At 40.8% G+C, this 25683-nt stretch overlaps 1 protein-coding gene across 2 annotated transcripts in view; it reads left to right on the top strand.

Annotated features, from left to right (window-relative positions):
• The window catches only part of KLHL2 (kelch like family member 2), a 168125-nt gene extending 143053 nt beyond the window's left edge, over positions 1-25072 (top strand). Inside the window, exons 8-13 of one of the 2 annotated variants that reach the window (XM_073644389.1) lie at positions 7732-7929; positions 10818-10919; positions 11032-11160; positions 11977-12117; positions 22681-22824; positions 24078-25072. In XM_073644389.1, the coding sequence (XP_073500490.1) occupies positions 7732-7929; positions 10818-10919; positions 11032-11160; positions 11977-12117; positions 22681-22824; positions 24078-24106 (743 nt within the window). In that variant the 3' untranslated portion in view covers positions 24107-25072. The remainder of the gene's footprint in view (positions 1-7731; positions 7930-10817; positions 10920-11031; positions 11161-11976; positions 12118-22680; positions 22825-24077) is intronic. The other variant, XM_073644364.1, reaches the window with a different exon arrangement.
• The last annotated feature ends 611 nt before the right edge of the window (positions 25073-25683 follow it).

Here is a 25683-nt window from a genome sequence, read left to right as displayed (position 1 = left end):
TCGCTCTCTCTCACCTCCTCTCGCCTCTCTCTCACCTCCTCTCGCTCTCTCTCACCTCCTCTCGCTCTCTCTCTCTCTCTCTCTCTTCCCCCCTCTCTCTCTCTCTCCTCCTCTCTCTCTCTCACCTCTCTCTCTCTCTCACCTCCTCTCTCTCTCTCTCTCTCTCTCTCTCTCCTCTCTCTCTCTCACCTCTCTCTCCTCTCTCTCTCTCTCCTCTCTCTCACCTCCTCTCTCTCACCTCCTCTCTCTCTCTCTCTCTCTCTCACCTCCTCTCTCTCTCACCTCCTCTCTCTCTCACCTCCTCTCTCTCTCCACCTCCTCTCTCTCTCACCTCCTCTCTCTCACTCACCTCCTCACCTCCTCACACCCCTCTCTCTCTCTCACCTCTCTCTCACTCCTCTCTCCTCTCTCACCCTCTCTCTCACCTCCTCTCTCACCTCTCTCTCACCTCCTCCTCTCTCACCTCCTCTCTCTCACCTCCTCTCTCTCACCACCTCTCTCTCTCACCTCCTCTCTCTCACCTCCTCTCTCTCACCTCCTCTCTCTCACCTCTCTCTCTCACCTCCTCTCCTCTCTCTCACCTCCTCTCTCTCACCTCCTCTCTCTCACCTCCTCTCTCTCACCTCCTCTCTCTCTCACCTCCTCTCTCTCACCTCCTCTCTCTCACCTCCTCTCTCTCTCACCTCCTCTCTCTCTCACCTCCTCTCTCTCTCACCTCCTCTCTCTCTCACCTCCTCTCTCCTCTCACCTCCTCTCTCTCACCTCTCTCACCTCCTCTCGCTCTCTCTCACCTCCTCTCGCTCTCTCTCACCTCCTCTCGCTCTCTCTCACCTCCTCTCGCTCTCTCTCACCTCCTCTCTCTCTCACTCTCGCTCTCTCTCACCTCCTCTCGCTCTCTCTCACCTCCTCTCGCTCTCTCTCACCTCCTCTCGCTCTCTCTCACCTCCTCTCGCTCTCTCTCACCTCCTCTCGCTCTCTCTCACCTCCTCTCTCTCTCACCTCCTCTCTCTCTCACCTCCTCTCTCTCTCACCTCCTCTCTCTCTCACCTCCTCTCTCTCACCTCCTCTCTCTCACCTCCTCTCTCTCACCTCCTCTCTCTCTCACCTCCTCTCTCTCACCTCCTCTCTCTCTCACCTCCTCTCTCTCTCACCTCCTCTCTCTCTCACCTCCTCTCTCTCACCTCCTCTCTCTCTCACACCTCCTCTCTCTCTCACCTCCTCTCTCTCACCTCCTCTCTCTCACCTCCTCTCTCTCTCTCACCTCCTCTCTCTCACCTCCTCTCTCTCTCTCACCTCCTCTCTCTCTCACCTCCTCTCTCTCACCTCCTCTCTCTCTCACCTCCTCTCTCTCACCTCCTCTCTCTCTCACCTCCTCTCTCTCACCTCCTCTCTCTCTCACCTCCTCTCTCTCTCACCTCTTGTCTCTCTCTCACCTCCTCTCTCTCTCTCTCTCACCTCCTCTCTCTCTCTCACCTCCTCTCTCTCTCTCTCTCACCTCCTCTCTCTCTCTCTCACCTCCTCTCTCTCTCTCTCTCACCTCCTCTCTCTCTCTCTCTCTCACCTCCTCTCTCTCTCTCTCTCTCACCTCCTCTCTCTCTCTCTCACCTCCTCTCTCTCTCTCTCTCTCTCTCTCTCTCTCTCTCACCTCCTCTCTCTCTCTCACAGGGGAGACTAATTCTTCCTGCTCCACGGAAACATTGATCAATCACTACAACTGACAAAAGATCCTTAATTTTTGTCAGTCAACCTCCCTGCTGTTCCACTGCCTTTTTTTTTTTTCACCCCTCCCGTCGGGGAAGTCTTTCACGACAAATGAAAGGAGGAGCGCTTTTGCAGCTTTGCAGCGCTCCGGACACTCGATATATGTATATCTACGTGTGTGCCCTACCCAATCTTCGATCACCTGCCGCGACTGAAACTAACAGTGTTCAGTCTCCTAAGGACCTTTGTCAGAAGTTGAGAAAGATTCACACAATATTCACTTGTCAATCCGAGGTGATACTGTTTTGAAAGTAAATAATATCAGACCCCTAATGGGACTACACCCGTTATAGTCTCACTTTTGACTATATCCAACCAGGACGTCCGGAGACACTGCAAACAACCACACACCACGTGGAAACCACGCCAAATGGGCAGTAACACTAGTAAAGAACTTGTGCACTTACCATGGCTTTTTGTGCGGGGTGATCAGTCCCAATTCCAGTGGGGGAGGCTGAAAGCAAGTCTCTCTTTGTGGATGTCCAGAGGTGGAGGGGCGTCCCTGGTTAGGTATCCGAGTCACGGCACCAGCTGTTGAGGGAGGGCAATGGCCCTTCACGGTTGACCAAGTGAGTGTCAAATTATTATGTTAATTGCGCAATCCACAGAAAACCAAACGGAGGCAATGCATTCTCTGTATTGAGAGGATTCAAAGAATCTCTGATCCAGTTTATTTTGCTTAGCATTTTATATTGTTTTGAGTTTATTAATGTCCAATCATCTACTGCCGTACTACAGGCTTGAATCCATATTAGTACAATTATTACGGAAATACACATATGGTCATATTATCGGTAGTTCGAAGCATGCTGGAAATTTACAAGGTCAATCCTGGCCTAGACTAGTTAGATAACAGGAGCAGAGTGTCTGACAAAATGTTCTTGAGATAAAAAGTTAGTGTGAGAAAGTTCCATGGGAAAAGAAAGAAAGAAGTATGTTATGCAAGGAGTGATAATAACATGATTTTAAAGCAAGCAGACAAAATGGAGTTGCTCTAGCATGAGTATCAATATGTCCTTTACATTATCACTTTGGACTCTGTCTGCTCTGTTCCGGCAATGTCCCATCATTTTAGGCATCTTTTTGGCGCACAAGTGTGGACGGCCACAGATCTGTGCACACCTAAAAAGATGGAGCAGACACCAAATGAACTTCAAAGCGTCTCCATCTGCCTCATTATTGTGGGTGGTTCCATCAGAGGTTTTGTCTGAATCACATTTTTCTGGGATTTACACAGAAACCCCAATATAAGTGCTCAGCGTAGAATACAAGAAGGTGATCCAGCCTTATTCTGGAAGCTTCAAAAATGTTATGTAGCCAAAAATGTTACCAACTAAAACCCTAACTGATCCCGCACAAAACCAGCCTCCACTCAGGTCCATTATCTGTCACTGAAAATATAATGGGTTCCCATGTTACTAGCAGAACAAAGACTCTGGAAAAACTACATGGCTCATGCCACCTCAAATAAAATGCAGTGAAATCTGCTCTCCCAAATCCAAATGCCCCCCTCATGAGCCACACTGTGCCTAAACCGAAGTAAAAGGCCACATGTTTGGCATTACTGTAGCAGGGAGAGCCCATTTAACAATTTACGGGATACATATTGCAAGAAGTACAATTCTGGCACAATGCATGGGGGTGCTACAATATATGGGGGCTCTACACTTTATGGGGGCACAATGTATGGGCATTAAACTGGCATATTTGCAATCCTCCAAAATAAAGCATAGTGTGGATGTTACAAAATAGTCACTGCAGCTGTAGATGAATTCATTGAGCTGTGCAGTTTCTACAATGGGGTCAATTTTGGGGTTTTTCTGCTGTTCTGACACCTTTAGGGCTCCGCAAATGTCGCCCGCAAACTATTCTAGCGAAATCTGACCTCCAAAAGCCAAATAGTGCCCCTTCCTTCCTAGCCCTAACGTGTGGCCTAACAGTAATTTCTGACGACATATGGGGCGTCACCATGTTCAGAAGAAATTGCGCAATAAATTGTGGGGTCCAGCTTCACCTATTAACCCTTGTGTAACTGACGAATTTGCAGCAAATACAAAAATTTCATTTCACCACTAAAATGTTATATTTCCACATCCTAATGTAAAATTTGGTGATGCACCTGTGGGTTCAAAATACTCACTACACCCCTAGATTAATTCCTTAAGCAGTGAAGTTTCCAATATGGGTTACCTTGGGAGAGGTTGGGGGGTTTCTGCTGTTCTGGTCCCTCAGGTGCTCGGCTAATGGAGCCCACAATATACACTCCCTGACAGAAGTTATGTCGCTTATCCATGTTATGTAAATAAAAGCTTATAACTTGACGTTAAATTCATCCATTGGTTTTATAAATTACTCTTTTGAAAGCTGAAACCCTCCCAAATTTGGTTTAGGTTAGAAGCTAGGTATTTGAAGCTAAGACACATTAAAGGTGCCAGCCACTTCCGCGGTGGATCTGGTCTTCAGCCTCTTGATAATTAAGGCTTTGGTCGCAGGGTGGATTTTTGGCATGTTGTCAGAGCTCAAGTTGCAGTTAAAGTGAAGGTCTGGGGTGCTGGATTTCTTTTTATACAGCACTGGTGAGGATGTAAACTAGGATTGGGTGCATTATATCACCAGGCGACAAAACTTTTGTCTTGCCAAAATCTGACCATTGTGTGTTCATGAAATGATCAATATTTCAGCATTGATGCCAATTTATTTTCTTAACCCAAACCAAATTTGGGAGGGTTTTAGCTTTCAAAAGAGTAATTTATAAAACCAATGGATGAATTTAACGTCAGGTTATAAGCTTTTATTTACATAACATGGATAAGCGACATAACGTCTGTCAGGGACTGTATTCAAACGCAATTTACGTTCTAAAAGCCAAGCAGAGCTCCTTCCCATGTGCTCAAACCACATATGGGGTACTGCCACATTCAGTAAAAAATGCATAACATATTATGGGGTCCTTTATCTTCAATTGCCCTTCGTGGTAATTACAAATTTGGTGCTAAAACAGTATTTTAATGGAAAAAAATATTTTTTTTGTTTTCACATCTTAAAGTTATAAAGTTTTGTGAATCACCTGTAGGTTAAAAATTTCAAGTACGCCCCTAAATGAATTCCTTGAGGGGTCTAGTTTCCAAAATGGGGGTGACTTGTGAGGGGTTTCTTCTGTTTTGGCATGCTAGGGGCTCTGAAAATGCAACATGGTGTCTGCAATATATTCCAAACAAATTTACACTCCAAAAATCACACAGCTCTTTTTCCTTCCCGAACTCTGCCATGTACCCAAACAGGAGTTTTTGACCACATATGGAGTATCTTTGTGGGGGTCCGTTTTTCCTATTATTCATTACGAAAATTACAAATTTGGGGTTAAAATAACATTTTATCAGAAAAAAAACATTTTGTTTTCACATCCACATTTTAAAAATTTCTGTGAAGCGCCTATGGAGTTCAGAAATCTCTACACCCCCCTTCCCCTAGATGAATTCCTTAATGGGTTTATCTTCCAAAATGGGGTCACTTGTGGGGTTTTTGTGTGCTGTTTTGCTACCACAGGGGCTCTGCAAATGAGACTTGGTGTCTGTAATCTATTCCAGCCAAATTTACATTCCAAATACCAAATGACTCTTCTTCCCTTCTGAGCCCTGCCATGATTGAGGGGTCCATTTTTTTGTACTATTCCTTGTAAAAGTGAAAAAATTGGAGGTAAAGCAACATTTTAGAGTAAAAATTACAATTTATTTATTTTTTCATTTGACATTGCATTAATTCACTTGTATCATCTGAAGGATTAAAAGTTTCCAAAGAGCAGTTTTGAAGTATTTGAGGGGTGAGGTTTTTGAAATGGTATCACGTTTGGGGAGTTTGCAATATATAGGCCCCGCAAATAATAATAATAATAATCTTTATATAGCGCCAACATATTCCGCAGCGCTTTACAATTCAGAGTCCAGTTAAATCTGAATAGGTCCCTAAAGAAACAGGTATTGTAAATTTATTGACAAAATGAGAACTTGAAATTAAACTTTTAAGCCTTCTAACATTCTAACAAAATAAATGACGTTTGAAAAATGATGCAGATGTAAAGTGGACATATGGGAAATGTTATTTATTAATAATTTTGTACAGCATGACTATCTAGTTTAACGATATATACAGCTCTGGCAAAAATTAAGAGACCACTGCAAAATTTTCATTTTCTCTGATTTTTCTCTTTATAGATATATTTTTGAGTAAAATGTACATTGTTGTTTTACTCTATAAACTACTGACAACATGTCTCCGAAATTCAAAGCTAAAAATTTTGTATTTATTTGCAGCAAATAAGAAATCGTCAAAATAATAAAAAAGAAACAGTGCTTTCAGACCTCAAATTTAACTCAGGAAGAGTTCAGAAATCAATATTTGGTGGAATAACCATGATTTTTAATCACAGCTTTCATGCGTCTTGGCATACTTTCCACCAGTCTTTCACACTGCTTTTGGGCGACCTTATGCCACTCCTGGCACAAAAATGTACGCAGTTCTTATTTGTTTGATGGCTTGTGACTATTCATCTTCCTCTTGATTACATTCCAGAGGTTTTCAATGGAGTTCAGGTCTGGAGATTGGGCTCGCCATGACAGGGTCTTAATGTGGTGCGCCTTCATCCACACATTGATTGACCTAGCTGTTGTACTGATGGAAAAAAAAGTCCTCAGATTTGGGGAACATTGCGTGAGCAGAAGGAAGCAAGTATTTTTCAAGGATAACCTTGTATGCGGCTTGATTCGTACGTCCTTTGCAAAAATTAACCTGCCAAATTCCAGCCTTGCTGAAGCATCCCCAGATCATCACCAATCCTCCACCAAATTTCACAGTGGGTGCAAGACACTGTGGCTTGTATGCCTCTCCAGGTCTCCGTCTAACCATTAGGCGACCAGGTGTTGGGCAAAGCTGAAAATTAGACTCCTCAGAGAAGATTACCTTACTCCAGTCCTCTTTGGTCCAATCCTTATGGTCTTTGGCAAACTTCAGCCTGGTTCTCATTTGCTTCTCATTGATGAAAGGCTTTTTTCTAGCTTTACATGACTTGAGGCCTGCCTCTAGGAGCCTGTTACGAACTGTTCTTGCTGTGCACTTCACCCCAGCTGCCATTTGCCATTCCTTTTGTAGGTCACTTGATGTCATCCTGTGGTTGCTGAGAGACATTCGAATAAGATGACGGTCATCGCGGTCAGTGGAGGGTCGCTTTTGTCCTCTGCCAGTCTGTAGCTTTGTTGTCCTCAATGGTCTGCTGCTTGACCCTCTTGTAATGTACTGCCGTCTTCGAAATTTTAAGGATGGAGGTAACATGACGCTCACTGTATCCCTCTGCTAGTAAGGCCAGAATTTAGCCCTTCTTTTCCTCACTCAAGACATTTCTTTTCAACTCTTTTGGCATGGTTAAAAGTTATTTTTTTATTCAAATTACTTTTGGGCTATTCCTAGCACTTGTTTTGCCATCCAGCTTGTCCTATTGCAAGAGGATTGTGAAGACCACAGGAGTGTTTTTTATTCTTTCCCTCGTTACATAAGATTTGGTTCAGGTGATCACCTAATCAGAAGCACATTAAGTAGAATGAGGTGGACTTTGGTTGGAATTCAACTGACACTGGAATGGAATGGCTGTCAGACATGTAGAGAAAACTGTGCAGTGGTATCTTAATTTTTGACAGAGCTGTATATGGATTGGAAGTTTGAAAATTGCTAATTTTCTAATTTTTCGCCAAAATTCCAATATGTTCACAAATAAACACAAAACATATCGACCTAAATTTACCACTAACATAAAGGGCAATGTGTCAAGAAAAAACATTCTCAGAATCACTGGGATACTTTGAAGCGTTCCAGAGTTATTACCACATGAAAGGACACCGTTCAGATTTCAAAAATTTGGCTTGGTCGTTAAGGTCAAAATTGGCTTGGTCACGAAGGAGTTAATAATGGCTTTATTCCTAGGTGTGGTGTACATGAATGGACATGTTTTTGCTGTTGGCGGATTCAATGGCTCGCTCCGCGTTCGTACTGTAGATTCATATGACCCAGTGAAGGACCAATGGATAAGTGTGGCAAACATGCAGGACAGGAGAAGTACTCTAGGGGCTGCTGTCCTCAGTGGACTGTTATATGCTGTTGGAGGATTTGATGGCAGTACAGGTAAGAGTTTATGATGCAGTCTTGTTACTTTGTGCATGTCACGTTAAATGTAGTTTAGTCATAACGTTGGCACTTTGTGTGTGTGTATTTGTGTGTTATATACAGTCATGAAAAAAACCTCTAGTCCTTGGAAGGTTTTAAAATTGTATATATATAACAATTAAATTCAAAAGAATATATGGAATATAAATACAAAAAGGCCCACAATACACCATCCAAAACACAGAATATCCGCAAAACACAGTTCAGTTTTTATTATGACAGTTAAACAAATGGGGAAAGGAGAATATCCACATAGACACAAAAATAATTATACTTGGTGGATATAGTGGAGTGGCTCAAATATTTTACACAATACCAGGGGCAAAATTCTCTTGTAACAAAAATAACATACTCTGAGTTATCCAAGATATAAAAAACACAATACAAGAGGCAAATACGACTCCTTGTAATTATTTCTAAGGCACCTCCATACAAACAAATGTACAAAAACCACTCCACAGAGAATCAAAAGGCTACAAAGATTAAGGCAGGTGATCTGTTCAAAGGGACATTAGTGTAACTGAGCAGTTTGCAGCCCCTAGTTTGCCAAGAAATCCCCGCCTATCTGTTTATTATTCCCCGAAATGCTCGCCTATATGCTTAGTTACCATATTCCCCCCCCCCCCTACCCTGCAGTTCACAGGACCCTGTGACGTGCACTGTGCTCCCTGACTTCCCAGGCATGCGCAAAGCACCCCTCACATAGAGCGTGCCTTGCTTCATCCCGGCCCGTCTCTCCGTGCACTGCGCCGCAGGAATCTATAAATCGGGATGAAGAAAAGCGCGCTCTATGTGAGCAATGCTTTGCGCATGCCCGGGAAGTCTGGGAGCACAGTGCATGTCTGAAAGCAAGTGATCATTGACTTCACTTCCTAGTCAGCGGTGCTTGTTTATAAGAACACTTGGTACCTCCTTACAAGCAGTGGGAGGAGTGGTTTGATGTGGCACAGGACATCAAAATGTAGGGGTGGGATGAAGACTGCTCCCAATGTTACTCAAAATTACTAAAGATGCTTTGTGGTTCTAAAAGCCGTTAAAGGGTTATTCTCAAAATAACAATGTGGTCTTATAATAATTTACACACACTTATTTATTTATGCCAAAATAACTCATTTCTAAATATCCTCCATTTTTCACGTGTCGCCTGCCAATAAATTCTATTTATCCTCCAGTTGCCATTGAATCCACCCTGCTATATAGTTGCTCTTCTGGTCGACCATGTGCAGTCTCTCTCCGCTGACTTCCTGTCAGCATAGCTCTGTTGTGTCTCCACCTCTGAAATATACTGTATTCTACCTTTTAGAATACATTGTATTCTTCTGTCCAATGTATGCTGCTGTATAGGTATGCTGCTGTATAGTACTCTGGCTGGCAAATGTATCTTTTTGCCATTGAATTCATTATACCTGTCTGTTTTTTACATTATTGCGATTGTTAGCTGATTTTCAACAGAGCTCAACCGTCTTGCACTCCTCCAATGAAGTTTGTGATAAGAAAGATCAGTGGAGCTGACACAAGCAGAACTGAGCTGTGTTTGCTACCTGCAGCGGACAGTTAATGTGAAAATGCAAATGCTGCTCTGTCGATGCATATAGCAGAGGATTATCTTCTACCATATGCATGAACAGACACATTTGCAGTTTCACATTACTGACCTGTCTGCTGTAGACATCATATACTGATGTAGATAGCAGAAGGTAAAATCAGGCTGGCAGGGTTGTGTACAGAAGCATCCAGTGCACAGAAGAATAGAGCTAGTCCCAGCTCTACTGAGCCTGCGTCTGTTGTCAATTCCGAAGTATGCCCAGTAGGATCTTGTCACTGTGCAATAAGCACAGTCACAATGTGCTCTTTCGCCGGCTCTGATGAGAAGTCACAAGCCGACTCTACAGCACACTGTCACTTGCGGGGGCTGCTCTGGTCTCTGCTCGCTCGTTCTTTCCTTACAATGCTCACTGACCGTGCGCTTCTTGACGGTTCATCACTTCTCCTCAGCGACTGTGAGGGAGCGCACCCAATCCTACTAAGCACACATCAGAATTGACCACCGACGTGTGTTCACTAGGATCTTGTCTAGTGACCAGCCCTGAAATGGACGTCACTGATGACTATTCGTTTCACGGTGGAGGCAGAGGCTGTGGCAGTAACCGCAGCCTCTAACCCCTGATGACTTGTTTAGTATCCCAGCATGCACTGGGGGTTCTCAAAGCATCATCACACAGGAAGTAGTAAAAAAAAACAGTATTGAGGGAACTATAAGGACTTTTTAATTAAAGAATATTAGAAAAAAGATTAGATTATGACATAGATTAAGATTTAGGATTAAAGTAAATACTCGTTTTGAACCACCCCTTTAAGGCTTTCTAAGGACCAGATGTTATTTACATTATGTTTATCAACATATATTATGTTCATATTATGTCCTGATTGTAAAACCTTACAATTCAAAGAGCGGGTACTTTAGTTTTTCCTCAAGACTGTATGTAAGTATTACTTTGTTTATATGCAGCCAGTAATGTCGGTAGTTTAAATTTTCCCTTTTTTTATGCTGTTTTGCTACATCCAGAGATATGTTTGGATCATGACTGCTGCATGTTTAGAGAAACTTCACGCCTGAAACATGTAGTATATTGTATAAACCAGCATAGAAAGCATATTTATATACATATAACGCGACATGGGCCAAAGTAACCAAAATTAAAAAGTCAATAACGAGGCTTATATTTAAAAAAAAAAAAGTGATTAAAATAACTATTTTCTTAAAGGGGGAGGGGTAGACAACATTTCTTGTAAGGGTTTTCTGATGTCATAAGAAGGTATAAAGAAATGCTATTCTGTGTTTGCAGGTCTGGCAACCGTTGAAGCTTATAATGTGAAGGCAAATGAATGGTTTCATGTAGCACCAATGAACACTAGAAGAAGTAGTGTTGGAGTTGGTGTTGTTGGAGGTGAGCTCTCAAATAATTTAATGGTCATTATGGAACTTTGATAACTCTTGGTAGCGTTAATGATCTTTCTGAACTCACTAATGTCATAATGTTCATTTCTTGTGCTTTCTAGGAATGCTGTATGCTGTTGGAGGTTACGATGGGGCATCACGACAGTGTCTTAGCACAGTTGAATGTTATAACCCTAGTACAAATGAATGGAGTTACATTTCTGAAATGGGCACACGAAGGAGTGGAGCAGGTATGAAAGACAATGGGCCCAGTGTTCATCAAAACTTTCAAAATTCTGGTGTAAAAGCTTTCGAAGGTCGCAAAATGTAGTTGCATCTTGGATTTGCACCCAAATTTTGCGACTCTTGGCGTGTTCACGTGAGTTTCTTCCAGCTCCGCCAAAATGGAGACATGACGCCACAATTCATCTAATCCACGACAAGCTGTGGCGTTCCCTATGCCAGAAATCTCATTTCAGAGTGAGGTATCTGGCATGGTGCACAACACTCATCAGATGCTCCAGATTCATGAAAAGGAGTGAACCTCTTCATGAATCAGGAGAGTCTGACTCCAGCATGCCCCCTCATCAAGACTGGTGTGAACAATGACGATCTTGATGACTCAGGCCCAATTTATCAATGCTTCAGTAAGTGAAAAATATTTATCATCTTATACCTTAGTGCTAGATGGTTCCAAAGTTGGCTTGCCGAATTTATAGATGGTGTATTGCTGTCCATATTTCTTGCACTATTAAAACATTTTGCTGGTCACCATTTAATTCTGCAGGGCTGTTTTGAAATGTAAGGCCATACAGTAGGCACGTGCCTTATACAGCACCACATGTTATATGTAATACTATGATCATTTATGGGTTTGATCACAGGGAAAGATTACATGGTCGCCATGTGAAGAAAGTAAAAATGAAAGTCATGGGTGTATACATTGGAGTGCATTGATATCCGCACATATCCGAGATTACATGTGCTTGGTTACATACAGGCTGTGAAGTCACTTTTGATTTCCACTCATTGCTTTTCAAACATCTAAGTCCTATTTTTGTTTGTAGGTGTGGGAGTACTGAGCGGGTTGCTCTATGCAGTTGGAGGCCATGATGGTCCATTAGTTAGAAAAAGTGTTGAGGTTTTTGACCCCTCTACTAATCTGTGGAAGCAAGTTGCTGATATGAATATGTGCCGGAGAAATGCAGGTAACTTCCATGACATGTTACATCGTACTTATAATTTCTGCCTACACTTCCCACTCATGGTTTCCAGGAAGCCAAGTTCTGTCATTTCAGCAGGCTCTCCTGAGTCTGTAGAGTTAATGTGGAAAGAACACCAGAATCCTAGAAAACGAGCTCCATTGCTTTATACTGCAGAGCTTCTGTTTTATTAGCCAAGGTAAAATATCATATTCAGACAGAGGCATCTAAAGGAGTAGCCCAACAAGCCGCTCAGCAGACCTCACCTTCTGACCACTGTTATCTACTGCTATCTGATTTCTGTATGTTGCTGGGTGCAATGTTTACTTGGCTCCATTAAAGGTTCATTGAAGTTTATCGTGTGCTGTGCTGTTCTCTGTCTTTATATTCATTCTTTATATTATTCTCTATCTATTGTTGTGCTTTTATCAGGTGTCATTCTGTGCCGCGGCCTTGACTTCTCTGCAGAGATTCTTGCATTTTGGGGCTGTACAGAATCCAGCCAGGGCTTATCTGCTCAGCTGTGATATGGAGTCTGTGTGATAGAGCATATAGCACTACACTGCCCCATATAGAGTAGTTGGAGCTCTTTGGACCCATGCAGTTCTATTGGAAATGTAAGAATATGTACGGTATGTTGGCGTGGAGCCACGTGTCAGCAGTGTGAATGTGTTAGTGATCTGTATATAAAGTGTTCTCCTCTTGCATAGAATATGTTATTTCTAAAAGGGCATACGATATTTTATATTTTGCAAGCCTGAAAACTGCTAGATGTATTTTTTTATATATGTTATTTTAAAGCTAAATTTAGCCACATGTGAATTTTACAATTTTGGAGATTGATAAAAAAAAAAATCTTTTCATTAAATTTATAAAATTGAATGTCACACAATATTTTGCTTTTAAAAGTAAACTTTAGTGCTGCCAAGTTTAATTACAAAATAGTTTTGGTATTAATTCTATAACTATTTCTAAATGAAACGAATCCAAATCCATCACATGAAAAATGTGTGAACAGTTTTGAGATCTGTGTATTTAATTCCATTTGGTCATAATTTCATCTTTGATGTCACTGTAAGGCTACGTGCACGCAGTTTTTTTTTGAGGCTGTCAAAAACAAGTTTTTCAAGCAGAAACCACTTCTGGAAGTGCTCCTTCCTGACATATTTTCTGTAATATTTCAACTTTTAAGTATTTTTTAATTTTTTTTGTCATTTGGGGGGTAGAGACTGGTGGGTATAGGGCAGCACGGTGGCTCAGTGGTTAGCACTGCAGCCTTGGGGTCCTGGGTTCAAATCCCACCAAGGACAACATCTGCAAATAGTTTGAATGTTCTCGCCACGTTTGCATGGGTTCCCTCCAGGTTCTCCAGTTTCCTCCCACACTCCAAAGACATACAGATAGGGAATGTACAGTACAGACCAAAAGTTTGGACACACCTTCTCATTTAAAGATTTTTCTGTATTTTCATGACTATGAAAATTGTACATTCACACCGAAGGCATCAAAACTATGAATTACCACATGTGGAATTATAAACTTAACAAAAAGTGTGAAACAACTGAAAATATGTCTTATATTCTAGGGTCTTCACAGTAGCCACCTTTTGCTTTGATGACTGCTTTGCACATTCTTGGCATTCTCTTGATGAGCTTCAAGAGGTAGTCACCGGAAATGGTCTTCCAACAATCTTGAAGGAGTTCCCAGAGATGCTTAGCACTTGTTGGCCCTTTTGCCTTCACTCTGCGGTCCAGCTCACCCCAAACCATCTCGATTGGGTTCAGGTCTGGTGACTGTGGAGGCCAGGTCATCTGGCGTAGCCCCCCATCACTCTCCTTCTTGGTCAAATAGCCCTTACACAGCCCGGAGGTGTTTGGGATCATTGTCCTCTTGAAAACTAAATAATGGTCCAACTAAACGCAAACCAGATGGAATAGCATGCCGCTGCAAGATGATGTGGTAGCCATGCTGGTTCAGTATGTCTTCAATTTTGAATAAATCCCCCACAGTGTCACCAGCAAAGCCCCCCCACACCATCACACCTCCTCCTCCATGCTTCACGGTGGGAACCAGGCATGTAGAGTCCATCCGTTCACCTTTTCTGCGTCGCACAAAGACACGGTGGTTGGAACCAAAGATCTCAAATTTGGACTCATCAGACCAAAGCACAGATTTCCATTGGTCTAATGTCCATTGATTGTGTTCTTTAGCAAAAACAAGTCTCTTCTGCTTGTTGCCTGTCCTTAGCAGTGGTTTTCTAGCAGCTATTTTACCATGAAGGCCTGCTGCACAAAGTCTCCTCTTAACAGTTGTTGTAGAGATGTGTCTGCTGCTAGAACTCTGTGTGGCATTGACCTGGTCTCTAATCTGAGCTGCTGTTAACCTGCGATTTCTGAGGCTGGTGACTCGGATAAACTTATCCTCAGAAGCAGAGGTGACTCTTGGTCTTCCTTTCCTGGGGCGGTCCTCATGTGAGCCAGTTTCTTTGTAGCGCTTGATGGTTTTTGCAACTGCACTTGGGGACACTTTCAAAGTTTTCCCAATTTTTCGGACTGACTAACCTTCATTTCTTAAAGTAATGATGGCCACTCGTTTTTCTTTACTTAGCTGCTTTTTTCTTGCCATAATACAAATTCTAACAGTCTATTCAGTAGGACTATCAGCTGTTTATCCACCAGACTTCTGCACAACACAACTGATGGTCCCAACCCCATTTATAAGGCAAGAAATCCCACTTATTAAACCTGACAGGGCACACCTGTGAAGTGAAAACCATTTCCGGTGACGACCTCCTGAAGCTCATCAAGAGAATGCCAAGAGTGTGCAAAGCAGTCATCAAAGCAAAAGGTGGCTACTGTGAAGAACCTAGAATATAAGACATATTTTCAGTTGTTTTACACTTTTTTGTTAAGTATATAATTCCACATGTGGTAATTCATAGTTTTGATGTCTTCGGTGTGAATGCACAATTTTAAAAGTCATGAAAATACAGAAAAATCTTTAAATGAGATGGTGTGTCCAAACTTTTGGTCTGTACTGTATATTGTGAGCCCCAATGGGGACAGTGCCGATAATGTCTGCAAACTGTCCGAATAGTAAAGCGCTATGGAATATGTTGGCACTATATAAATAAAAAGATTATTAAAAGATTATTATTATTTCCTTACACTTTTTTAATCCTCACAAACGCTTACAAAACATACTTTGTCCAGTAATCGATCTCTGGTGCTTGCAAAAAACTCACGAGATTCTCAGGCATCTTTGTAGCATTTCCATTCACTTCTGTTGTAAAACATGGAGTGGCTTCATAGTGGAAAATGCCTGAAAAATTGACAGGTCACTTATTTTTAAACACTTTGGGGCTGACACATCAAAGTGTTTACAGCAGAAGACTGGCGTACAACACTTGGAATAGTTGCAAAATTTTTGCTCAACATGAACGTGTAAAAAATGTTGATACTTTTGGTGTTTTCACGCCAGTTTCAAGCAGCTTGGCCAAAATGGGTGGGGCTGGGAAGGAGCTAGGACAGGGCGTGACTACGCCTAGAAGTGAAATTCATGGAAAATGGCGGCATTCTTTATGCCGAAATATTACTCCAGTCATTGACTAACATTTTTAGTGAGCCGCATGGAGGCAGAAGCCACTGACTAGACGCACCAAATTCATTAAGTTACGTGCACCTTTTAATAAATTAGGCGCATCTTATTCCTGCCCGTCCCTCATTAAGACTGCTCTACAATATGCCAGTCTTAATGAATCGGGCCTTGGCGTTTTTGAAAACCTGGTGCTAATTAAAAACTGTTGAAATCCTGAGCATATGAACATTAGGTGGTTTTGCAATGAAAACGAATAGTATGAGTTTTTCATGTGTTTTTTTTAAGCGGAGCCAATCAAAAAATCGCCTCCGAAATCTGTGTGCACATTACCCCAATAAGAATCGCTTATATAATTTCTTTCACGTTTGAGGACCATCATATAGCACACCCTGTTAACCGAACAAGCCACTGATAAACTTTCAGATTTCCTGTTTAAACAGGACGAGGTGCTGTTGGAAACTATGGCTTTTAACCCCTTTACCCCCAAAGGTGGTTTGCACATTAATGACCAGGCCAATTTTTACAATTCTGACCACTGTCCCTTTATGACGTAATTACTCTGGAACGCTTCAACGGATCTCACTGATTCTGAGATTGTTTTTTCGTGACATATTGCGCTTCATGATAGTGCTAAAATTTATTTGATATGACTTGCGTTTATTTGTGAAAAAATCGGAAATTTGGCAAAAATTTTGCAATTTTAAAAATTTTAATTTTCATGCCTTTAAATCAGAGAGATATGTCGCTCAAAATAGTTAATAAATAACATTTCCCAGTTGTCTACTTTACATCAGCACAACTTTCGAACCAAAATTTTTTTGTTAGGAAATTATAATTAAAAGTTGATCAGCGATTTCTCATTTTTACAGCAAAATTTACAAAACCATTTTTTTAGGGACCACATCACATTTGAAGTGACTTTGAGGGGCCTTTATGACAGAAAATACCCAATTTGAAATCTGAGAGACAGAAAAGTCTGGAAATACAAACTAACGACAACCTTTGACACACTCAGTGCAGGAATGAATGTGTCGCATGGATTTATGTCATTCTACATCAACTAAAGTAGAAAATTACCGCACTTCCTGCAGGGTTGGTGCACAAGTAGGGTCCCAAACCATATAATATGTAGAAGAAAACTTGGCACTCAAAGATATGGCAATTTCTTGATCAGTTTAATGGTGATAAGTATGTACAGAGAAACAAACTTTTCGGTCCAAAAGGACCTTCATCAGTGTACCTGCAGATATAGGTTGTATGGAGATAAATATATCAGAGAAGTAGTCACAGTCCGTCAGGAGGCAGTTTAGAAATAAGATGTCAGCACAAAAAGAATGCGGCGTCCACCGCTGGTTAAGAGGCCTGCTGTCAGCCTTGAGTAGTCTCGAAAGCTTGCAATTTGTTACTATCTTTTCAGTTAGCCATTAAAAGGTATTAACCACTGAAGACTCTCAAATCTAAATATTTTTCTATCTACTGGCTAACACGGTACAAAGATATACAGTACAGACCAAAAGTTTGGAAACACCTTCTCATTTAAAGATTTTTCTGTTTTTTTCATGACTCTGAAAATTGTACATTCACACTGAAGGCATCAAAACTATGAATTAACACATGTGGAATTATATACTTAACAAAGAAGTGTGAAACAACTGAAAATATGTCTTATATTCTAGGTTCTTCAAAGTAGCCACCTTTTGCTTTGATGACTGCTTTGCACACTCTTGGCATTCTCTTGATGAGCTTCAAGAGGTACTCACCGGAAATGGTCTTCCAACAATCTTGAAGGAGTTCACAGAGATGTTTAGCACTTGTTGGCCCTTTTGCCTTCACTCTGCGGTCCAGCTCACCCCAAACCATCTCGATTGGGTTCAGGTCTGGTGACTGTGGAGGCCAGGTCATCTGGCGTAGCACCTCATCACTCTCCTTCTTGGTCAAATAGCCCTTACACAGCCTGGAGGTGTGTTTGGGGTCATTGTCCTGTTGAATAATAAATGATGGTCCAACTAAAAGCAAACCGGATGGAATAGCATGCCGCTGCAAGATGCTGTGGTAGCCATGCTGGTTCAGTATGCCTTCAATTTTAAAATAAATCCCCAACAGTGTCACCAGCAAAGCACCCCCACACCATCATACCTCCTCCTCCATGCTTCACGGTGGGAACCAGGCACGTAGAGTCCATCCGTTCACCTTTTCTGCGTCGCACAAAGACACGGTGGTTGGAACCAAAGATCTCAAATTTGGACTCATCAGACCAAAGCACAGTTTTCCGCTGGTCTAATGTCCATTCCTTGTGTTCTTTAGCCCAAACAAGTCTCTTCTGCTTGTTGCCTGTCCTTAGCAGTTGTTTCCTAGCAGCTATTTTACCATGAAGGCCTGCTGCACAAAGTCTCCTCTTAACAGTTGTTGTAGAGATGTGTCTGCTGCTAGAACTCTGTGTGGCATTGACCTGGTCTCAAATCTGAGCTGCTGTTAACCTTCGATTTCTGAGGCTGGTGACTTGTATAAACTTATCCTCATAAGCAGAGGTGACTCTTGGTCTTACTTTTCTGGGGCGGTCCTCATGTGAGCCAGTTTCTTTGTAGCGCTTGATGGTTTTTGCAACTGCACTTGGGGACACTTTCAAAGTTTTCTCAATTTTTCGGACTGACTGACCTTCATTTCTTAAAGTAATGATGGCCACTCGTTTTTCTTTACTTAGCTGCTTTTTTTTTGCCATAATACAAATTCTAACAGTCTATTCAGTAGGACTATCAGCTGTGTATCCACCAGACTTCTGCACAACACAACTGATGGTCCCAACCCCATTTATAAGGCAAGAAATCGCACTTATTAAACCTGACAGGGCACACCTGTGAAGTGAAAACCATTTCCGGTGACTACCTCTTGAAGCTCATCAAGAGAATGGCAAGAGTGTGCAAAGCAGTCATCAAAGCAAAAGGTGGCTACTTTGAAGAACCTAGAATATAAGACATTATTTTCAGTTCTTTCACGCTTGTTTAAGTATATAATTCCACATGTGTTAATTCATAGTTTTGATGCCTTCAGTGTAAATGTACAATTTTCATAGTCATGAAAATACAGAAAAATCTTTAAATGAGAAGGTGTGTCCAAACTTTTGGTCTGTACTGTATATTTTTACTTAAAAAAAAAATCCCAAACAATAACCTAATTGATAGCATGCTAAGGTGTGAAGAATATTGGAGAGATAATTCCATGTCAATCATTGTATCCTATTTGGCAGAGGATTATTAACCCCTTTACCCCCGAGGGTGGTTTGCACGTTAATGACCGGGCCAATTTTTACAAATCTGACCACTGTCACTTTGAGGTAATACCTCTGGAACGCTTCAACGGATCCCGCTGATTCTGAGATTGTTTTTTCGTGACATATTGTACTTCATGATAGTGGTAAAATTTCTTCGATATCACTTGAGTTTATTTGTGAAAAAATCGGAAATTTGGTGAAAATTTCGCAATTTTCAAAATTTGAATTTTTATCAGAGAGATATATCACACAAAATAGTTAATAAATAACATTTCCCACATGTCTACTTTACATCAGTACAATTTTGGAACCACATTTTTTTTCCATTAGGGACCTTTAAGGGTTAAAATTTGACCAGCGATTTCTCATTTTTACAACAAAATTTTCAAAACCTTTTTTTAGGGACCATATCACCTTTATGACAGAAAATACCCAAAAGTAACACCATTCTGAAAACTGCACCCCTTAAGGTGTTCAAAATCACATTCAATAAGTTTATTAACCCTTCAGGTGCTTCACAGTAATTTTTGGAATGTGGAAGAAAAAAATGAACATTTAACTTTTTTCACAAAGTTACTTTAGACCCCAATTTTTTTATTTTCGCATCAGTAACAGGAAAAAATTTGTTAAGCAATTCCTCCTGAGCACGCCGATACCCCATATGTAGGGGAAAACCACTGTTTGGGCGCACGGCAGGGTTCGGAAGGGAAGGAGCACCATTTGATTTTTTGAATGTAAAATTTGCTTGAATAATTAGCGGATGCCATGTCGCGTTTGGAGAGCCCCTGATGTGCCTAAACAGTGGAAACCGCCCACAGCTGACCCCATTTTGGAAACTAGACCCCTCAAGGAACTTCTGTAGATGTGTGGTGAGCACCCTGAACCCTCAGGTGCTTCACAGAAGTTTATAACGTAGGGCCGTGAAAATAAAAGAATCAAACTTTTTCCACAAAAATTATCTTTTAGCCCAAAATATGTTTTATTCAAAAGGGTAAGAGGAGAAAATGGACCCCAAAAACTGTTGTGCAATTTCTCCTGAGTACGCCGATGCCCCATATGTGGGAAAAAAACACTGTCTGTGCGCACGTCAGGGTTCAGAAGGGAAGGAGCACTGTGTGACTTTTTAAACGCAAAATTGGCTGGAATCGAGAGCGGATGCCATGACCCTTTTGGAGAGCCCCTGATGCGCCTAAACAGTGGAAACCCCCCATAGTTGACCCCGTTTTGGAAACTAGACCCCCCAAGGATTTTATTAAGGGGTATAGTGAACATTTTGAACCCAGAGGTACGACACAGAATTTGATAACATTAGGTCATCATATTGAATATGTTGTCATTAGTCTTCAGCGCAAGTGCTCGCTACTTGCGTTTGCATCGGGTACTTGGGTATGCACCAAGTATCGCGGGTGCTCGAGTGACATGCTTGAGTCCCCGCACTGCATGTTTCACGGTTATAAGACACCCAAAAAAAAAACATGCAGGGATTGCCCGTGCATGGCAGACAGTTTTTTTATGCCGTTCTGCGTGTGGTACAATTGATAAGGCAGCATTATTCTTCGGGTCAGTACATTTACAGCAATACTACATTTATAGTGTTTTTTTTATGTTTTGGCGCTTTTACACAATCAAAACTATTTTATAGAAAAATAATTTTTTTGCATCGCTTTATTTTGAGAGCTATAACTTTTTTATTTTTCGGATGATGGAGCTGTATGGCGGCTTGTTTTTTTGCGGGACAAGATGACGTTTTCAGCATCACCATTTTTATTTACATTTGTCTCTTTGATCGCGTTTTATTCTATTTTTTGTTTGGCGGTAATGATAAAGCATCGTTTTTTGCTTTTTTAAAAATTTTTTTTACTATGTTTACTAAAGGGGATAACTAGTGGGACAGTTTTATAGGTCAGGTACTTTTCTTGTTTGTTTTTTTCATTTATTTATGGGTACAGTTATATTTTTATTTGTTTTATCTATTTTTTTTTAAATATTTTTACAATTTTTTCCCCCCACTTTTTACGCTTTTACACTTTGTCCCACTACGGGGCTTTCATTTTTTGCAGGCTAATCGCTTGCATAGCACAGAGATGCAGTAGCATCTCTGTGCTATGCAGGCTGTCGGCCCTGCACTGGTACAAGTTAGATCCTGCACTGCGCACTATCTATCTTGCACTGCGCACGATCTATCTAACTTCCTGATGCCTGGTGACCCAGACGACATCGGGTCACCATGGCAATGATCGGGGCCCCGCGCACACAGCTCTAGGTCTCCGATCCAAGGTAAGAGGGGCTCTCTTACCTTTGGTTGTCTCGGAAATGCTGCGATCGACTTTGATCACAGCATTTCGGGGGTTAATGTGCCGGGAGCGGTGCAGGACTGCTGCTGGCACATAGTACCGGGTGTCAGCTGTTAGAATCAGCTGACACGCAGCGGCGATCGGGCCCGCACAGCCTGTGTGTGGGCGCGATCAGTAAGGCTTAATGATATGTTCCAGTAAGGCCCAGAGCACAGGTACGTATTATTACGCCCTGCGTCAGAATGGGGTTATGCAAGCTCGTTCATTTCAAGCAAATTGCTCATTTGTTGGGTGCTTCACACTGGTCAATTATTGGGAAATGAGCATTCCTAGGAACACGATAATGAGCCAGTATAAATGCACCCCAAGTCTTTGCCACACCTTCCCTGGGAAAAAAAAGTTTACCTGTTCCAAGCTTTAATGTCCGTTGACACTAGCTTACCAGTGGCACTAAACGACCATCGATCGTATTGATTGCTCATCAGGTGATCGGCAGTCTGTTTAGTCTGCAAAATTGTGAAACCAGCCTTCCTAGGTATGCCCAATCGTGATAATCGTGCAATCTAGTCTACTTATGTCTGTTTAGACTGGCAATCAAAGAACCAAGTTGTAAAGACACATGATTGTTTAATTTTGCTTATGTTCCACTAAAACAGGCTTTGTTAACATGTCCAGTAATCATCTGTTAGAATGGATCCAACAGCAATCCATTGACAAAAAAAAAATGTGCGGATGCAACTTTTTTGTACGTTTTAAAGAAAAAAAAATGATTTCAACTGTATCGGGGTTTTTTAACATTGAAGTTTCTGGAAAACGGATCCGGGAAATAGCCACCCATTTTTTTTTTTCACTTGAAAAGGATCGGTTTTTTGCTTACTGGATCAGTTTCAAATGGAACAAACGGATGGCTATTCACCTGATATGTTTTCCATAGACTTTAATGTTAAAAAAACGGATCCAGTTAAAATCATTTTTGTTTTTAAACTAACAAAAAAGTTGTGTCTGCTGGATCCGTTCTAACGGATGATTACTGGACATGTGAACATAGCCTTAGAAATGTGTACTTTAAGCGGCTCACAATTTAATTTCTCTTAACACATGACCATTTCATAGGAAGCCAAGTAAAATATTCACTATTCACACACATCTTTGTAAATACGTACAATCCATGAATGCAGTTTGATATTTCATTCTATAAATACAAGGATCGGGTCACATATATACTTGTCATCTCTCGAGTAGATGAAATCTGCTTACACTGTGCCGTATCCTGTTGTGGGTCTTTACTGTGGAATCCAAAACAAGACTCTGTAATTACCAATACGGCCATGTCCTTTTAACACTGACCTGAGTCATAATTGCGCCATTGTTTACGGAAACGTCTATTTCACTTTCTCTTCCTATGATTAGGTGTTTGTGCGGTTGATGGCATGTTGTATGTTGTCGGAGGTGATGATGGGTCTTGTAATTTGGCATCAGTGGAGTATTATAACCCAACGACTGACAAATGGACACTTTTGCCATCTTGTATGAGCACAGGGAGAAGTTATGCAGGTAAATATTGTTTTAAGTACTTTGTCCTGTGTGTTAACAGAAGTCTGTGATCATTTTAACAAATGTAACGATGACCCTATTGTGCTTCATCTTACTCTAATGGCTGATGTAACGAGACAGTTTCTGCTCAGATTAAGGTAAATGAACACAAAAAAATAGTTTACAATATAAAAAAATACAATAAACCATAGAATCTAAATTAACCAGTGCACAAAATTACATGGTCAGGGGCTGACACAGACAGTAGAGAGCCCTTTTGCAAGCACCTTTTTTATACAAATTTTCCAATTTTTTTACCACTAAAATATTAAAAAAAAACTAATCATGCTGACATAGACAATCATGATGTAAGGTCGTTTTTACTACATTATGTACGCTGTAAAAACAACTCCTAAAAACCAATGTCACATTTTTTTTCTTATTATTTTCGCAATTTCAGCACACTTGGAATTGTTTTCCCATCTTCCAGTACACTAAAATTAATGGTGTCATTCAAAAGTACAACTGGTTCTGCACAAAACGAGTCCTGATACGTCTATTTGGATGGAAAAATAAGAATGTTATGGCTCTTGGAAAGGAGGAAATGAAAACGCAAAGATGGAAATTGGGAAGAGGGTTTAACCACAAAATAAATATCCGAAGAGATTCCAAGCTGGGGTTACTTCTCGGGTTTTCAACTGTACTAGTACCTCAGAGGCTCAACAAATAAGACAAAAAACATATTTGCTAATATTATTATTACACCTACTACATATTGGGGTAGGATATTGGAGATGGGAATACCCCTTTTAAGTATTTTTTTTTAAATGTTATGAATTACGAGGGTTGCTAATACATAGAGGCCCCTGAAGGCCATTTTCAAACTGAATTAGTAATTAAAAATGTGTTTGACATTTTGCTGCCTTTTTTTATGAAAATTAAAATCTCCTTTTTACAGCAAAAGCTATGAGATTTCAGAAATCTCATGCACTCGCTTGTTTTTTATTTTCCTGACCCTGAATTTGAGAACTGCATCGGTTCTTAAATCGGCAGCATGTCAATTCTTAGTGTTTTTTTTACCCTTACAAAGCAACAAGAAAGTGGTAAAAAAAAAATTTGCATAAAAGTAGTGCTATTTTCACAGTTTTTTAGCGAATAAAAGTAATCCACACCCAGTCAGGTAATGTGTGTATATGTTTTAATTTAATAGTGGGTTCCATTTTTTCCAGCTGTATATGTAATCCCCTCTCACACTGCTTGTCTTTTCTCTGTAGGTGTTACAGTTATTGATAAGCCATTATGATCTGAGCTTTTGGCCTTCTGACAGCGCGGGTATAACGTGAAGTGTGGCATTACTTCATTGCTTGTAATAACAAGCTGTGGGAAAGGAAATTAAAGCCTTTTCGTCTGCAGTAAAGCGCAGCCGCGGAAGATTACCCTAGGTTGAAGTATTGCTCCGAGTTCTTCTGAAGGGAGCAGCAGATGTCTGGCTTTTGATATGGTTTGTGACATTTGTTCACACAATTCTTCCCAACTGTGACAAAAAAAAAAAAGAAACCAAGCTGCTTTCATGTCATCCAGCTCTTGCTGACCACGGTTGACTAAAGGATGTCTATGAAGAAGGATTTCCAGTGACGTGTATTTGGTGAGGTGGACTAGGCATTATAGTGAAATAGATCTTTTTTGGAATCTACATTGGTCGGATGTTAGAGGAGTCCTATTTTCACATACGAGGATGCTTTTTCCAGCTATGTGAATAAAATCTGAACTGTGTGTGTATGTCTGTGCATACGTGTATTGTATAATTGTAATTGCTGCTTTTTTCAAAGCAGTCCAACTGTTGGGTTACTGCACTATTTATATTTGGCACAGTCCTAGGAAATTTGCCAGTACTGTTGTGAGACAGAGTTGTATTTTTTTTATTATGTATATTTAAAAAGTGCCACATGATCTGGTCAGTGGTATTTGGGGAGGGGGGATTGTACAAGCATTGCCAAATGTTTTTTTTTATAGAAAAAAAATAAATTATGAATCAACGATTATTTATGATGTGGTTTGTATAAATTTGCACAAATTTCATTGTAATTCCTTTCTTTACATGAAGGAATCCAATAGCATGGCGATGATTTTTCAGTTTTCCAAATAAGCTTGTGGCTATCAAGTGAATATGCATGATTTATTTAAGTATTTGTCAGTGTAGTTTAAATGATTTTACATACAATCAGCTTTGTCTGGAAGTGCTATTACCAGATCTGTTTTCTTATGAACAATTTCTTTTATCTTTTAACACTCACAAATGTACGTACAATTGATTACATATTTCTTTCAATAAAATTTTTGTATCACAGTGTGACTGTTTTTACCTTGACTGCCGGACGGTGATTGTAATGGTGCATTTACACAAGTAGATAATATAGGTGTACAAGCGTTTATAGCAAAACTTGTTCCCTATTATCCGCTGGTGGAAACATGCTAGCGAGGACCCTACAAACGAGCAAAACACCCATTCATCAGATGACCGGATCGTTTATGCTGGCATAAAAATCATTGTTATCGGCAGCACGTTGCCTATGTAAACAGGGGATGTGCCGCTGATAACCTAATACTTTCTTTGGACTGATTGATCGTATTAGGAGGCTGTATAAACACGCCATTAAATGAGCATTGAACGACTTATATAGGTGATTGGCAATTGTAAGGCCACATTCAGTATCTGGTCAGTATTTTACATAAGTATTTGTAAGCCAAAACCAAGAGTGGGTGAAAAATGCAAAAGTGGTGACGTGTTTCTGTTTTGCTTTTCCCCTGACTGTTCCACTCCTGATTTTGGCTTACAAATACTGAGCATGTGAACATGGCTTTAATGGTGCAAAATCAGCA

Source organism: Phyllobates terribilis, unplaced genomic scaffold, assembly GCF_046119375.1.
Source record: "Phyllobates terribilis strain yellow unplaced genomic scaffold, ASM4611937v1 Scaffold_1__5_contigs__length_1240528914, whole genome shotgun sequence".
In the NCBI taxonomy this organism is placed as follows: Eukaryota; Metazoa; Chordata; class Amphibia; order Anura; family Dendrobatidae; genus Phyllobates; species Phyllobates terribilis.
This window is presented reverse-complemented; position numbering and strand designations above follow the sequence as displayed.